Source organism: Podarcis erhardii, assembly GCF_964252035.2.
Source record: "Podarcis erhardii genome assembly, chromosome: 5".
NCBI lineage: Eukaryota > Metazoa > Chordata > Lepidosauria > Squamata > Lacertidae > Podarcis > Podarcis erhardii.
The window spans coordinates 21,031,238-21,047,159 of record NC_138509.1 but is presented as its reverse complement, the minus strand read 5'-3'; the positions used below and the strand labels follow the sequence as shown (position 1 = coordinate 21,047,159).

Sequence of the window (15,922 nt, the reverse complement as noted above, 5' to 3'; positions counted from 1 at the left end):
GCGAGAAACAAAACCCTTTTGGGGTGTTAATGCTACGAACCCCTCCATTGTTCAAGTTGTATACATTTGTAAATAAACCATATGCCATAAAGACACCACAGTCTCTGCTGTGCCTCATTTCCAAAAAGAAACACAAACCCTGGGTAAGCTCCTGCACCAGCATGTTATTAGGATGAGATGTAAATCATAGTGTGAGAATGAGCCCTCATTTGTCTGCGGTTAGCAACACTCGGCAAGAAGCTTTAAACATGTTTGTTTATCATGACTTCCGCAGATGCCCTAAAATCTCAGTTGATTGAAGCTGGTATTCAGGAAGCCATAGTTGAGATCCTGCAGAGGCTGCAAGACAGTTCCAAGCCAGAAGATGTGTGCAGCTTGAAGGCTGCGTCGGATCTGATTGTGTCATTGCTACTTGGAGGTAAGAATGAGCGAGCCCAGGGAGAGCGAGTCCAGATGCACAAAACAAGAACAGCTGCAGGAGGGCCATCTGCTTCAGTGCTTCCTTTTCTTTGCTACAGACGCAGCTGCAGTCTGCCGTTTCCAGATTCCTGGGGGGAATTTTCCACCACAGATGGCTTTTTAAAAAACGGAAACAAAAAGGAATGATACCCTTGTAGTATGATTGTAATGCTAGTGTTTGGCCCTGCGTATATACAAGTTCGCCTCGGGCATTTAAGGGCTAGTCAGCTAGCTGTTGGCCAAAGGTTGCAGGAGGATGATTGAATCAGCATCTTCGACATTCTGTGTGGGTGGGTGTAGAACCTGTGGCCCTCAAGATGCTGTTGGACCACAACTCCCATCAACCTCGACCATTGGCCTTGCTGGCTAGGGCTAATGGGAGTCAGAGTACAGTAATATCTTGGAAGCTGCAGGTTTCCCATCCCTCCAGGGGAGTAAGATGAAATTACTGGAGCCTTTTGTGATACCTGACCTCAAGTCTATATAAGTTTGCTTTTAGCTTATCTGCAGTAGGTTAAATTTAGCTAATCTGACAAGGGTAATTTTATCAGAAGAAGAAATTCATTTCTGCTTCTTATTTTTTCATCTAACTAGATAAAGAGAGGAGTCTTGGCATCTGTTTCAAATATAAACACTTGGGAATTACAGTTAATTCTTTTTATGGTTACAAAATTGTAGTAATTACTACAGACAGAAAGCAATCTGTGTAAAATAAGCATCCAATTAATTATCCAATTGTTCACTTAATATTTACTGGTGGGGATAGTGAGGACAACAAGTCACTTACGTTAATGAATTAGGCAGATTGGGGTTGTTCTTGTTTTTCTTAATGTTGATTTTTGGTCACTTCCATTGACTCGGGAGTGAGCTGTGTCTTACCTTCAGCATATGGAGGAAGTTGAAGCCAATTCTGGCTTCTCCACAGTCCACTGTAGTTGTTGTTTTCCCACCACATGTTATATTTAGTTTTATTTCTACAAAATGCCTTGAGTGAAAAGAGAATAAAACATCTATGAGCCCAGTCCCTTTTGCCATCTGGAGGCAAGCTGGTGATTTGGCATTCTTAGCATTATTGGCCTGCATTTTCTTCAGCCCTTGTGCTGTTTTGCAAAACGCATATTCCACAGGAACTTAGGATCAACCTTCTTCAGAGATTCATCTCTCTCTGTTCTGGGTTTCTTAATGCCATTTCTGTGCCACTTGCAAGACTGGTTGTATGTGGTGTCTTGGGCATGGCTTAAACCTGAACCTCCACCACAGCTCAGAGAAAAACTGGAAGAGCCACAGTCCACTGTTGTAACATGCGCAACATCGTGTTAGTAGTCCACCTGGAGAACTTATGGACTATCCTTGCTGCAGCAACTAGTGCTAACAAACACATTTCTATGTGATGAAGGAAAATGTCAGATATCATGCTGAATATTTTGGCGGTAGCATGAAGATACCTCCTCTCACATAAGGGGTGGTGGACCTGTTTTTCTCTTGAGGTCTGCTTTTTCTTGAGAATAATCTCTCAGGGGTTGGGTGGCAGCGGTATCTGGGCCTAGCAGTGAGCATGACCAGAGACCAAAATGGGCAGTCCATCACTTCTTTTTTCCTCCCTCCTCTTCCTCTTCCCCCAGTGGTCTGCCAAAGAAAGGACAGTGAAGGGATCACTTGCAGAGGGTTTTCCTTCTCCTCCTTCCATCTGTTTTGTTTCTCCTCATTTCTCAGCTCCCATTCTCTCCCTCTGGGCTCCCCACCACACATAAAATTAGGGCAACCACCACCTGCAGCTCTTAGGTGTCAACTTTCCTGCTATGTTGAGAAGCACTGTATTTCAATTTAAATCATGTTTATCATTATTTGAATCCATACATAGAAAACAACGTATGCAAATATTTGTTCTCTTTTTTTATTATGCATTTCCTTGTTTGTGGTGATGTGTTAGCCGCCACCCTAACATCACCTGACCTCCAGTAACTATTCACAAGAGACATCAGCTACCAGGCTATACAGAAAAGCCCATAGAGAGGTGCTTCTCTTCACAGCAGTAAATAAAGCTATAATAATCCAATCAGTAACTCTCTGCTTGTTGTTCTACAGATGAATCCATGCAGCAGCTGTTTGCAGAAGGGAATGGTGTTATCTACCAGTGTGTTGGAACATGGCTTGCATCCAAGCACACCCAGTTACAGCTGACGGGGGCTCTGGCCATTGCTAACTTTGCCAGGAATGGTAAACATACCTATATACTTTATTTACTGAACACATTTTATCCTGCTGCGCAGCCCAAAAAAGTTCCCAGGATGCTTTTCTTAAGATCAATAAAAGCAATAATTCATTCGGCGATATCCACTTGTGGCAGCCTGCTTGCACAACATTCTGCTAGCAGAAGCTTCTGTTTTTAGCATAGCGCAACAGACAAATCCATTGGGTGTTTTGTGCTTGGAAATGACGGCATGCAACTTCTCTTATTATTATATGCTGTCAGCATTTAAGCTACCGCTTCTGCAACCACATCAGCTCTCCAGCTTCTTGCATGAACATTACTGAATTAAAAATCTATTGGTCAAAATGCAGGTTTCACACACACACACACACACACAGAGAGAGAGAGAGAGAGAGAGAGAGAGAGAGAGAGAGAGATCAATAATAATAATAAGATCTTCCCCTTTGCTGTTGAAATTTTGCCACAAATCATGCTTTTGGCAAAAGTTCCAGGTACCGCTGGAAGGTTTAAAAAGGAGAAAGGATTACCAGAACTGATCTACAGGTTTACTGTTGTCCTATATGAAGTATTGTCATTAAAATCTTATTTTGATGTTTTTGTTTTTATTATGCGTTTTGTGTTTATATATAGATGTGTGTGTGTGTGTGTGTGTGTGTGTGTGTGTGTGTAGTAATTTCATGTTGTGAACTGCCTTAAGATCCACTGGAATAGGGTGGTATACAAACTTAAGAAGAAGAAGAAGAATTACCGGTAAGTCAGAAGTTGATATTATCGGCTTTCTTCCCCTCTGCTTCTTCAAGACAGCAACTGTGTGCGGATGGTGCAGCTGGGAATCGTACATCAACTTCTGGACCTTTTGGAGCAACATGTGGAAAGTGGAGATGTCTCTGTTCAACATGCTGCCCTGAGTGCTCTCCGAAACCTTGCTATACCAGGTACCACAAAAAGCTTCACCTCAAATTATCTAACTGAACAACTACAAAATTAAAATTAAAGTCATGCCATAGGGCAGAAGTGGAAGAGAGAAGTGGTATGTGTGAGAGTGGGACTCTCTATTTCCTGGACCCTGTCCCTTGTAAAACTCTGTCCATCTGTTATCTTTGGTGAGAGTTGTTGAGAATGCCTTGAAAAGAGTTTTCTCTGTAAACATACGTGCACTGGAGTTCTTCAGATTCAGCCACCCACCACCACCTCACTGGCATGTAGATGATAAATCTCAGGAGTTGGTAGGGTGGCATATTGACATCAGCACACATACTGTACGTGTAAATGCACATCAATGGACACAAATGCAACTACAATACTTTCTTTCCATTGAGAACTCATAATCTGCAAAGGAGGAAGACTCCTAGCCCCATAGTCTATCACATACTTTGGATGCAGAAAGTCCTCAATAAAAATATGGACATCTCCAGATAAAAGAATCAGGTATCAGGTGGTGATGGGGGAAAAAATGTTTGCCTGGAACCCTAAAGAAACATAGCCAACTGAGAATAGACAATACCAGGTTAGATGGATGAACGGGCAGCTTCCTGTGTTTCTTTAGCTTAGATAGGGTGCATGAATCGCAGCTATTCTGTAATATATACAATGAGAACCTGAGAATCCTTTACTTTTCAATGGGATGTGATTCCTGTAATGAAGGCAAACTGGGCAGAGAAGAACCCTCAACAATGTTCAATAGCAGCAAAAGGAGCAAAGGTGGTGATCGCTAGAATACATACAAATGTCCCCTTTTATCTTTAAAATGTTGGAGGGTGTGATATTTTGCTCAAGAAAATATTGGACTAAAAATAGGCTTTTTGTGGTGACAAACTTATTTGGCACAGTGCCCATCCATTTTTCTTTAGTTACATTTGGTTTTCATCACTGTCTGGAGGTGGAGGTGGTCACTTCTAAACAACCTGTTTATTGAGCATTCATCCTGAGTTTGCACAGAGTTTCTATGCTCTCCATTGTTTGTTAAGCATTAATTCCATATATTTTTTTTTGTACAGAGGTTATACAGCTTCCCATCAATCGTTACCCCACAACTTTTAGTCCATTCCCCCACCATTTTCCTTACTGCAACATCCTTTTATTTAAAAAATGGTTTGTTGCAGCAGAGAGCTTTTATCCACTTTAGTTGTGCAAACCCAAATTTGCTAGTATGCAATTGAATCCCTCCCACAAAACAGTGACAGCTGAGAAGAAAACCCCAACGTACCAGAAGCGGTTTGCTTTGATGAGAAAAACATGTAAGAAAAAGCAACCCTTTTCCCACCCAGTTGGTTCCAACCCCATCCTTCCTTAAAATCATAGAATTGTAGAGTTGGAGGGGACCATCAGGGTCATCAAGTCCAACCCCTTGCAATGCAGGAATCCGTTGCCTAATGTGGGGCTTGAACCCTAGAGATTAAGCATCTGAGCCATTCCAGTACCAAAGCAGTCTCTGTTAATACAACACACATCATCTGGGTCTTTTGCTGAAACTGTATTCTCTGTTGATTTGCTAAAATATCAGTATTATTATTTTTTTAAAAAGAAATACGCAAAAACGCAGCCACAGATGAAAAAGTCAAGTTGAACATGAAATGAAATCAATTAGAAACAGTATTTTTAAAAATGTATGGGCAGGCGCAAGGGGCCTCATTAATTGATTAAACCCTCAGAGTCCTGCCTAGGGAGCTCTCTTTGAAAATCATTCCACACTCGAGGGCCTACAGTCTGAACTTTCTGCTAGTGGAGCCCAAGGAAATTACAAACAAGTTAATTAGCCGTCAGATTCCCAGCACTCTAAAGTTGCCAGCAAGGGATGCCTGCCCGCTGCACTTGCCCTAGGCTAGGAAGAAAGAAAGCACGCAGACTGTCCGGAAATTGCTTGGTAGGTTGGATACTTCTCTTCCCAGGGAGGTTTGCTCTTAATGATTACCTGGAATTGCTTCACTCGAGGAGCCTGGTGTGGGGAGTTGGGGGGCAGAAAAACATGTTCAAGAATGGAGGGATATGTAAATATCCTATCAGGTGAAGTGTATTTTGATCTTGAAGGAAAGAGTATGGCCACTGGGATATTTCCCAATCTATCTTTCTCAGTAGTCTTTAGGTACAAGTTGTCAAACCACCTGTAGGTTCTGTATCATTAAGAGTGGAAGTTAAACTTTTGACTAGACATCATTGTCTCCATATCTGCAGTGGCAGCTGGCAACTTTTTGAAACCCTTCCCTGAACATATCAACATGCGCATGGCACTCTTGCACAGGTGTTCGGAAACACGTGCAAACCAAAATAATGAATGCAAAGGTTTAAAATACTGGATTTGTTTGTTTTTTGCTTCAGGTTGCATGGAGAGCATTTGTTGTAGGTTCTTTTATTATTATTCAAAGTCACTTAATCTATCCAAAACCAAAAACAAGTTTCCTCCTAAAATGGAAATATGTATCAGCAGATATATCTGATTTTCCAAAAGAGACAAATAGCTGCTGGGTGGAGGGTTTTCATCAGGAAAATGACATTGGAAAAACAGTCAACCTCCCCTCCTTCTGGGTCATGGTCTTGATCTGAATTGGGCCCACCTGAAACTGTAATTTGTGGGGCATGCCACAGTTCTGTCATTTGGAGCTTTATTCAGAGAATTAATCAGTTTAATTGTAATCACTTGTATTTTTCTGTCCTCGCCCCCTCTTGATTAGGGAGGTCTCTGGACTTGTCCATAATGGCAGAGCTGTCACTGCAGCTCCTCTAAAATGCTGGATTCATGCTGGATTTGTTCATTTGGTATTAGAATACTGAATTCCTATTCCCCTTTAATTTGGGCTAATAAAAAGTCAGTGTGTGGATCAAATGAAACACAATGGGTTCCTGAACAACTGTTTAGAATGTTTTCTGTTTTTGAAGTCACGTGTTTTCTAAATGAAGTCCATACTACCTTGTTGATACAAATATTTTGAAATATTGGTGTTAATGAAATCTAGATCTAAATAGGATGTTTTAGCGGGCAATCCAAAACATTTTGTTCAAAGAGCTGCTGTACACCTTGATTTTTGCCATGCACTGACTATACATTCTGTGGCCTTTAGTAGCTTAGCGGCAACTTGTCATTCAGATATTGCGATCCAGATCACCAATTGTAATTCTGATCATTTTGACCTATTTCCCAGTGGCTAACAAAGTTCAGATGTTGGAAGAAGGGGTTGGCCAACGTATCCAGATGCTTTTGAGGTCGGAGATGCCTCCTGTTCAGTTTAAGCTTCTTGGGACACTACGAATGTTGATGGACGGTCAAGGTAGGAGAATATCAAGGGCTTTCAAGCTAGTCCCTCTTTAGGACTACATAGCAAACAAGGGAACCATTGTTATGCAATAATCAGGAAAGTGTTCTTATCGGTGTGGTTAGATCAAGTTCAGAGCATCAGACCAATGACAGAAGGGCCTTTTTTAATGCAGATTTAAAAATAGTCAATGAGTGCAGTTTGAGGGCTATATTCCAAGGACCAGTGTTTGGAAGTAGGCTGCAAGGGGGTGGCTCCATAAAGGCTCACATCTACATGTTAGTTTCTGTTTGCCACTGTGCAGTGCTTTGGAGTCACAAGACTCTGTTTTGCATTCCACACATTCCATACTGTTGGAAGTCTCACGGGAGATGGGAGACGGATGTGACGTTATTGGTTTCCTGTTCCTTTGTTTGTTTCACTTGCTCTCTGCCTTTCACAGAGAGAGGATGTGTTTTCTGTCTGCGTAGCTTAGTAATAAAACTCATAGCGATGCAGCCATAAATCTCATCACTTCCCTGTGTGCTTTGATTCTCTGCTGAATGGGAATGTGCCTGGAGCCTCATCAAAGGCTCAGGTCGTTAATCATGTCGGAGGGCGATTCCGGAAGATGAGCTTTATCAGCTCGGTCATAATGCAGATTATGACACTACATTGTGTCTGTGTGTTCCATTATGAGCAGGCCATTTCCCTTAAGCAGATGCCCTCCTACACCTCACAAAGGAGAACCCAAGAGCCTATGTTCTCCCCGGATCCCACAAATAGCCCACTCACAGCTGTTGCTTAACTCCCATGAACCTCCTTCAACCTCCATCAAAACTGTGGCCAAGGACAAGCAAGAATGCTGGGTTATGGAAGTGCTTTGAAGACATCCAGAACAACCAACAGTGGTAGTATTTGGCTCTTGTCCAGGCAGAGGCTCACCCTAACCCAGAAGTATTGGTTACAGATAGGTAGCCGTGTTGGTCTGCCATAGACAAAACAAAACAAATTCCTTCCAGTAGCACCTTAAAGACCAACTAAGTCAGTTCTTGGTATGAGCTTTCGTGTGCATGCACACTTCTTCAGATACACTGAAACAGAAGTTTCCAGACCATTCTATATAGTGAGAAGGTGGGGAGGGGTATTACTCAGAAGGGTGGTGGGAATGGGTGATTGGCAGATAGCTGTGATGAGCCTGTTGACGACTCTTAACGACTGCAATAGGTCTTACAGGAAAAAGCAAGGGGTGAAAAGGTGAAAGATGGCTTTGTCATGTATAATGAGATAAGAATCCAAGGTCTTTGTTCAGACCAGGTTTCTCCATTGTTTTGAGTTTGGTGATAAGTTGTAATTCAGCAGCTTCTCTTTCCAGTCTATTTCTGAAATTCCTTTGTAGTAAAACAGCTACTTTGAGATCTTGTATAGAATGTCCTGGGAGATTGAAATGTTCCCCTACTGGTTTCTCTGTCTTGTGATTCCTGATGTCCGATTTATGTCCGTTTATTCTTTGGCGTAAGGTCTGGCCTGTTTGTCCAATATAGAGAGCTGAAGGACACTGTTGGCATTTTATGGCATACACAATGTTAGACGATGAGCAATTAAATAGTCCCGAGATGGTATGTGTGATGTTGTTGGGGCCAGTAATGGTGTTGTCCGGGTGTATGTGGCAGCAAAGTTGGCATCTGGGTTTATTGCAGGCTCTGGTGCCAGTGTCCGTGTTAGGTCTGGTTGTAGTATTATTGTGGGTTAGGAGTTGTTTAAGACTGGGTGGCTGTCTGTAGGCAATGAAAGGTCTTCCTCCCAGAGCTTGAGAAAGAGAACTGTCATTGTCCAGGAGAGGTTGTAGATCTCTGATGATGCGTTGTACTGTTTTAACTTGGGAGCTGTATGTGATGACTAGAGGTGTTCTGTTATTTTCTTTTTTGGGTCTGTCTTGCAGCAAGTTCTCTCTGGGTATCAGTCTGGCTCTGTTGATCTGTTGATCAGAAGTATTGGTGTGCTCAGGCCAGGCAGAACCATGGGATTCCTGAAAGAATAGTGCTATTCTGGAAACGGAAAGGATAGACAAACCAGTGCAGAAATCTTTTGCCCAACATGGTCTCATGCTCTGCTGTCCCATTACAACACAATCTGGGCCTATGAAGGAGGGGTTCACAGCATTAACACCCCAAAAGGGTCTTGTTTCTTCCTTGGATTCAAACTGAACTCAAACATTGCTCCGGCTCTTCGGCTTGCTGCTTTACTTCCAGGTCACATCACTGCCAAACTTTGCTCTCTGGCTTTCTGTTGAGGGAGGGGCCCCACCCATTTGCTGTCTTCACTGAGCCCCTTAATCCCCCATCACCTCACCAGGAAGCTACCTTGGCTATTAGAATTAGGCGGCTTGATTAGCTTTTAACACTTGCTGGCTCCTGGGATGAGAGAATTTTGGCACACAGACCCTCAAGCTCATATGTTACTGTACCTAGCAAATACAAGAAAACCCCAACTTCCTGCTAAGATTTACCCTTCCATGGCAGGGAGCTCAGAAGCCTCCCACCTTAATTGCTGTCTGTTCTATTTACCCATGAGCCAACATTGACCTTAATTAACTCAGCACAATACACTACCGTGAACATGTGTCTTCTAACCAGTCCCTGCTAAATTAGTTGATTGCATTATCTAGTGTAAATTCATTACCGTGACAATCACCGGGTGTGTTGATGCCTGCAGAATTTAGAACGGCAGGTTCCCATTTTTAATTATAGATATCTGAACCCTCGGTGTTAATCGTTTTTCAGCAGCACCAACACAGAAAAGGGGTTGTTTACCAACAGCAGTTCTCATATTCGCACTTCTCCACAACTGAGCCACCCATTACATGTGCACGAAATTTCTTTTGAGACAATTGTTACCATATATTTCCTAAAACTAGTGCCAATTTACGCATGCAGATTTATTAGGTTAGGGGGATGTGAATGGGCTGTCAGATACAATTCCACAGACAGATGTTGCATTTTGTCTCACACAGAATACTTTATCCAATAGAGTATTATTGTTCCTGCATTCAGCTGAGTCTTCAGGGTTTGGGTCACGTGTGTACGTTTATCCCTTAATGACTGCAATGTCAAACAATTTATTTTCATTTGTGAATATCACAGTCCAGAGATGGATCTTTGTCAAACTCCAGCACCTCTCCAACACAATACCTTGAGAAAGACAAGAGACAATTGAAGTGATCAAATTAACCTCTGTTGTATAACTATGATTGGCTTGTTAGAGTCCTAACAAAAAAACCACATCTTCCTTTCCTGAATGCACATTTCCCCCCATTAAAAAATGTTTTATTTGAGTTTATATGCAAGTTCTGCCTGTTGTGCTTGAACTGTGATGGCCCACCCACAAACTCAAAACCATCACATTTGATGATGCTGGCACCAAGTGGTAAATATGTATAACTCAGAAACAAAGAAAGGCTTTATTCACCCAGGCGTACTCCACCTGCAGTTGACAATTAAAGTAAAAGGGACAATGGGGAGAATTGCCGGCTGCTTCACTGTAGACTTCGCACAATATTGCTCCAATCTTTGTCTTTCAGCTGATGCAGCAGAGGAACTGGGCCAGGATCCGGTGCTGCTCAACAGACTGGTGCAATGGTGCGATTCAAACGACCACGCTGGAGTCTGCGGAGAAGCAAACCGACTGCTTGCATCACTTTTGCGTCACAGTTGTTCTCAGGTATGAAAGGCGTTGGGTTTGATCCATTTTCAAGTCTCCACAATTTGTGTTTTGTATTCCACTTTGAAAGTGAGAGTTGCAGCACAGGTTCTATGCTGCTTTTGATGAAACAGGTTCTGGGAGCATGTTTGCACAACATATTCTCAACAACTGGCAGTGCCCCCAGAAACTCATCTGGACTAACTGCTTTTGACACTCCCCCCCCCCCCATTTTATAAGAGGACAAATTCAAAAAATTGCTTTGCAGAATTAACTCTCATAGAGTTATCAAAATTTTCAAAAGTAGGGGGTACATAGCTTGGCTTTTGAAAAATAGGCGGTCCTCAGTAATTAGCTAATTGGGAACCACTGTCCAATGCTATTTTCACACCTGCTGTTCTCAGGCAATGAAATAGATTTATATATTGTACACAAGAATCACAGCAATTATTAAGAAGAAATCAAAACAGTGCTCTCCAGTCGCGGCAAATGAACTTACATGATGTTCAGTTGAATATAGCTACTTCAGAAGAGACTTTCATCTCCAAACATTTGGTGGGGAGGGGCAACTGAGCTTCTTTCATGTACAAAGACAAAATTCTCATCAATTTGCGAGCTGCCATGGAGTCTATTATTCAAGGGTTATCCATAACCACTTCTGTTCCTAATTACCCCCCCTCCCCCAAAACAAAATCCTGGATCACCACAGACTTCAGCAATCTCTTGTTTTGTAAGCAGGAAGTTGTCAAAGCCATTCAAGAGGCCCAGGCAATGAAGCACCTGGTTTCTATGGCAACCAGTGAACATGCCATAATGCAGAATGAAGCACTGATTGCCTTGGCGATAGCTTCTGCGGTCAATTTAGGTATTCAAGCATTTATTTCCTAGATGTTGTTCTTTAAGTGGGCATTCATTCAAAAAAAATGGGCCATTCAAAAGAGCCTGATTCACTTACCCAGGCTTTAATAGATAAAGTTGTTGGATACTTTATCCACTTCCTTTTGACATTTCTCGGAGGAGCTGATGCCGCCCAGAATTTCTGGGTGGAAATCCGAGCAAGCAGAGAATACTAGGAAGCTGATCTGGCAAGCAAGGCCAAAGAGCAGAGAAAGGCTGAGCAAGATTCAAGTTAGTGAGGTGAGCTACTTACTGTGGCCTGAGCTCTTTACAGGACGTGCTTAGCTTCATTGTCAAAGTGTAATGGGAGGAAGAGGAAATTTATATGACGACAGAGAAACACAGAAATGAATCCTATAGAACAGGGGGCTGGTCCCTGTGGAGCTCAAGTGATTCTTGATTTCCCAGGGCTCGAAGAACAAAGCTCCAACAAGCATTAGTCATAAACACCTATGGATGTTTCTGATGTGAAAACTTTGAAAAGGAGCAGTCTGTTTTAACAAATACAGGAAATTCAAGACTAGCCTATTTGTATATTAGGGGTTTTTTTGGGGTGGGGGGTGAGGGAATCATGTCTACAGGCAGCTAGGGATCTTTATTTGTAGAAATTGTTTGAGGGGGAAAATAATTTCAATTATTAACTTAAACATTTATCTCCTTTGCAGAAATCATCAAAGACACATTTAAAGAGGCCAAGCTTGTTCAGAACATACATAAACTTCTCCAAGATGAAAGCACAGGCCCAGAGGTGAAATATAATTCAATAGGTCTGTTGTGTAGCCTCCTGAATTCAGGTAATTTCAGCCCAATAAGTATGAATCAGAATTTGTCACTGCATGACACGAGAGCATTTTATACTGGGAAATTTGCAGCCACAGCACAGCATGGATGTGTGGGGTAACAATCATCTCTCTGCCCCAAGTTGGTTTTCAATATGCTCAAAATCCACACAAAGTAAATTAAGATCGTAAAATGTGTAACGATTCAGCTAAATATGGCTTCCGGTCCCGCCTGCCTTAATGGACGCAGCCCCCATGACAGCGGGGAATCATTGGCAAACAAAGATGACAGAGGGTAAATCATCCTTGCAAATTTCCCCCAGGGACAGGGGGAAATGTGCTTCACTCGCAGTTCGTCTTGGTACCTGGCTCTTGCTCCAGCATCGCATGTGGGAGGCAGGGAGGTGTGAGTGCAACAGCACTTCCCCTGCCAAAAACCCTCCTACGTCACCATTACGAAGCAGAGGTTCTCCGTTTAATTGCATCTTTAATTGGCTTTGGTGGGAAAGGGTTGCAACAACATACTTAAGAATATACCAGCTACACGGATCAGTTTTGAATTGAGATAAGATTTTCTTCGGTGTGAGAGTCGGTTGGGGAGAGAGAAGCCCAGGGTTTGTTTATGATTCGGCAACCCTTTCCGGAATATAAGATAAAAATATACTTACAAGTGGGGAAAGGACGTTGGAGTAAGATTGATATTAACAAGCAAAAATGGAAACTGCGTGTGATCTGAAATGAAGGAGGGGGGGCAGCTAAAGTAGGACTATGTTGGAAAGACAGAGTAATTCCCCTCACCTCCGTTTAAAAATAACAGACAACTAAGACAAAGTCTTAGTTGAGGGAATGCTTTACACTAGCCATGCAATAATGTAGGTATGCCTGAAACTCCCTCCCAAAATAAAGGAAAAACAAAGAACTGGCAAAAATTTGCTGTTCCCCACTAGAAGCAGTTACCTGCATTCTCTCAAAATATTACTTTAAATATTGCCTCACCCCACACAAAGAAACACCGGGGGGGGGGGGGGACTGAGCCACTGTCAGGATTGCATCCAGTGCATTAGAGTCGCTGTTGTTTCATAATCGAGGAAGCCAAATTGCAAGGTGAAGCTATTATATACTACACTGCTTGCTTGCTCAGCCTTTACTTTTGCAAGCTATTCCGCTAAAATGTTTGATCTCCTTCAGGTGACCTTCGGAAAGAGGCTGAAGAGGACAAGATGAAAGAAACCCTTGAGAAGCTCTGTGGCCACATCAATGGTAATGTAGCCAAACAGGCGCTAATGGCTGTTCAGATACTGAATGAGGAGCACCGCCTCTTTGAACCATAAATGAGGATATCTACTTAGTGCACAAAACGAGCTACTGTGGTTTAAGTACTGCCTTGGCTAACAAGCAGTACATCAGGTTTGATCTGTTGTGTCCAAGCATCCAAGCAAAATATTGCTAGAGCTGGTGTGTTGTTGTTTTTTTAAAAAATATATTGAAGGGCTTTGGGTGATGGGGTTTTTCGAATAGGATGTTAAGGCAAATGATATTCACACAAGCCTCTTTCCAAGTCCACAACATCATCACCCCAAAACACTAAATCCTGATTAAATCCTATTCTCCCTTGCATTCCAGCAGAAATGACTCCATTAAACTCACTTGTTTAACTGTGGAATGGTTATCACAGATTGCCCTCTCATCATGTGCGAATACAATATCCATCCATCATGGGGGAAGCACATGTACAGACCCCTGGCAAAAACTACAGAACTTCAGAATATATTAATGGAGGAATTGCATCTTTGAGCATTTGGAAGTTTGGTTCCTGCCTACTCTTTTCCCAGACATGCTAATTTGTAACATATAAGCCATTCTGGTTTTGTGCGTGTTTAGGAAGCAAACATGCAAACCTTGCCTTCATCAGTAAAATAAAGCCGAAAAATACAGTATGATGAAAACAAACAGTTAGCTATCATAATGTATCAGCCCTATCATCTCCCTACAGCATTTGATCAGATTCTGTTTTCCTTCCTGTAAGCTGTCTAGGGTTGCTAACTTTGTCAAAAGTAATAGCCTTATGGGCAGGGGCAGAACTATGATATGACCTAGGAAGAGCCACTTTGTGCACAATCATGCACATGAGCATTGCTGTAAACCCAGAAGTGGCAGAAAATAAAAGGGTTCAAAGGGGGAAGGGCAGGCAGGTGTATATGCACTCTGCCGTCGCGCAAGATGACCCAGAACGCAACCCCTGGACACATTGGGGGTTGCCAGATGTTTCTGCCAGAGGAATATTCCACTTTAAATGAATGAGTCACACACGCACACAGTGTTTGCATTTTGTTGTTGCTGCTTATTCTACATGATTCTGATGGGCATCATCAATGCCCCGATCTCCCATCTCGTGATTCTTCAACTTTAAACCAGACTTCAGCTAGAGAAGGGTCCTTCATAAAGTAGGGCACATGGCCACCCCATCGTCTTCCCACCAGGGGGTATGTGCAGACAAATGACTCTGGAAGAGTACAGTGGTACCTTCGCAGTCGAATGGCTTAGCTCCCGAATGCCGGAAGCGAGTGTTCAGGTTTGCAAATGTTTTTCAGAAGCCGAACGAACGTCCACTGTGGCTTCTGATTGAGTGCAGGAAGCCCCTGCAGCCAATTGGAAGCCGTGCGCCTTGGTTTTCAAACCGTTTTGAGAGTTAAATGGATTAAATTTGAGAACCAAGGTACCACTATACTTGGCTTCTCTGAGCAGATGTAACTGCAGGATGCTTTTAAAAACATTCTTTTTGTTTGAGGTTTGCCTCTAAACTGGGGGGAGGTGTTCTCCTAATCAGAAATTTGTATAATCACTACTATTGCACCTTTGAGATGACAAGCTTGAAGAGAGAGAAAACGGGCCATTTTCAAGCGCATGCACAACCCGTTAAAAATCTTTCCTGTGCAACTCTCATTCAGCACAATGCAATTTGTTCAGGAAAAGCTTCCTAGGGATATGCCTTCCAGCAAGCAAAAAACGTGCCAGGGGGAGGTCTTTTTGGCTGCTAAATCCACAGTGCTACTTGATATTCATCAGTCAAGGAATTTGCCTGCTGGCTCTTTAACTCTCACAGGCTATTAAGGCTTCTTCTTTGCTAGCTGGAGACATAGAAGTTTTCCTCTATATGACTTATAAGCATTATCATTTGCAAGTCTCCTGCATCCTTTGTTCAAACTTCATGCCACCAAATGGATTGCTGTGGGGGTTTAAGTTATGCAGAGTTCACTGGTATGAGTTTATTACCTGGGGCAAACTGAAAAAGAGTCCAGGCATAGGAACATAAATCAGAAAGCAGGGATCCTACTGTTTCCTAAAAACAAAATCAGCACGTAGTCATTTTTCCCAACTACAGGAAGAGAGTATAGTAAACATAAAGCAGAGGGGCTCATCGGCACTCTCTGGAAGGAGTTTGTTATCTGAGCTATCACAGAAAAGCCTTTACACATGCCTGAGGAGGTCCTACTGCTAGATCACAAAGGTAGAAACACCTTCAGTCACCATCTCTCTTTTCGGAGTACCAAAAATATCCAGGAAGCACAACTTGTAAGATGGTTTTGCATCCCATCATCTTGTAAAAACAGCTTTTCTCTGTGTTAGCAGATTACAGTGGTACCTTGGTT

The 15,922-nt window shown here is 42.5% G+C and overlaps 1 protein-coding gene and 1 long non-coding RNA gene across 4 annotated transcripts in view; one reads left to right on the top strand and one right to left on the bottom strand.

Moving 5' to 3' along the window:
- The window catches only part of LOC309341565 (rap1 GTPase-GDP dissociation stimulator 1-like), a 39,930-nt gene extending 25,726 nt beyond the window's left edge, over positions 1-14,204 (top strand). For all 3 annotated transcript variants that reach the window (XM_081861229.1, XM_081861230.1, XM_081861231.1), the window contains 8 exons: positions 275-418; positions 2,545-2,676; positions 3,472-3,606; positions 6,808-6,933; positions 10,478-10,617; positions 11,335-11,461; positions 12,159-12,287; positions 13,461-14,204. In XM_081861229.1, coding sequence (XP_081717355.1) covers positions 275-418; positions 2,545-2,676; positions 3,472-3,606; positions 6,808-6,933; positions 10,478-10,617; positions 11,335-11,461; positions 12,159-12,287; positions 13,461-13,603 — 1,076 coding nt within the window. In that variant the 3' untranslated portion in view covers positions 13,604-14,204. The remainder of the gene's footprint in view (positions 1-274; positions 419-2,544; positions 2,677-3,471; positions 3,607-6,807; positions 6,934-10,477; positions 10,618-11,334; positions 11,462-12,158; positions 12,288-13,460) is intronic.
- LOC309341612 lies at positions 9,821-11,369 on the bottom strand. Its single transcript, XR_014156430.1, has 2 exons — positions 11,096-11,369; positions 9,821-10,088 (listed from the first exon to the last, which is right to left on the bottom strand). It is a non-coding gene; the product is annotated as an uncharacterized lncRNA (long non-coding RNA).
- Positions 14,205-15,922: the final 1,718 nt, after the last annotated feature.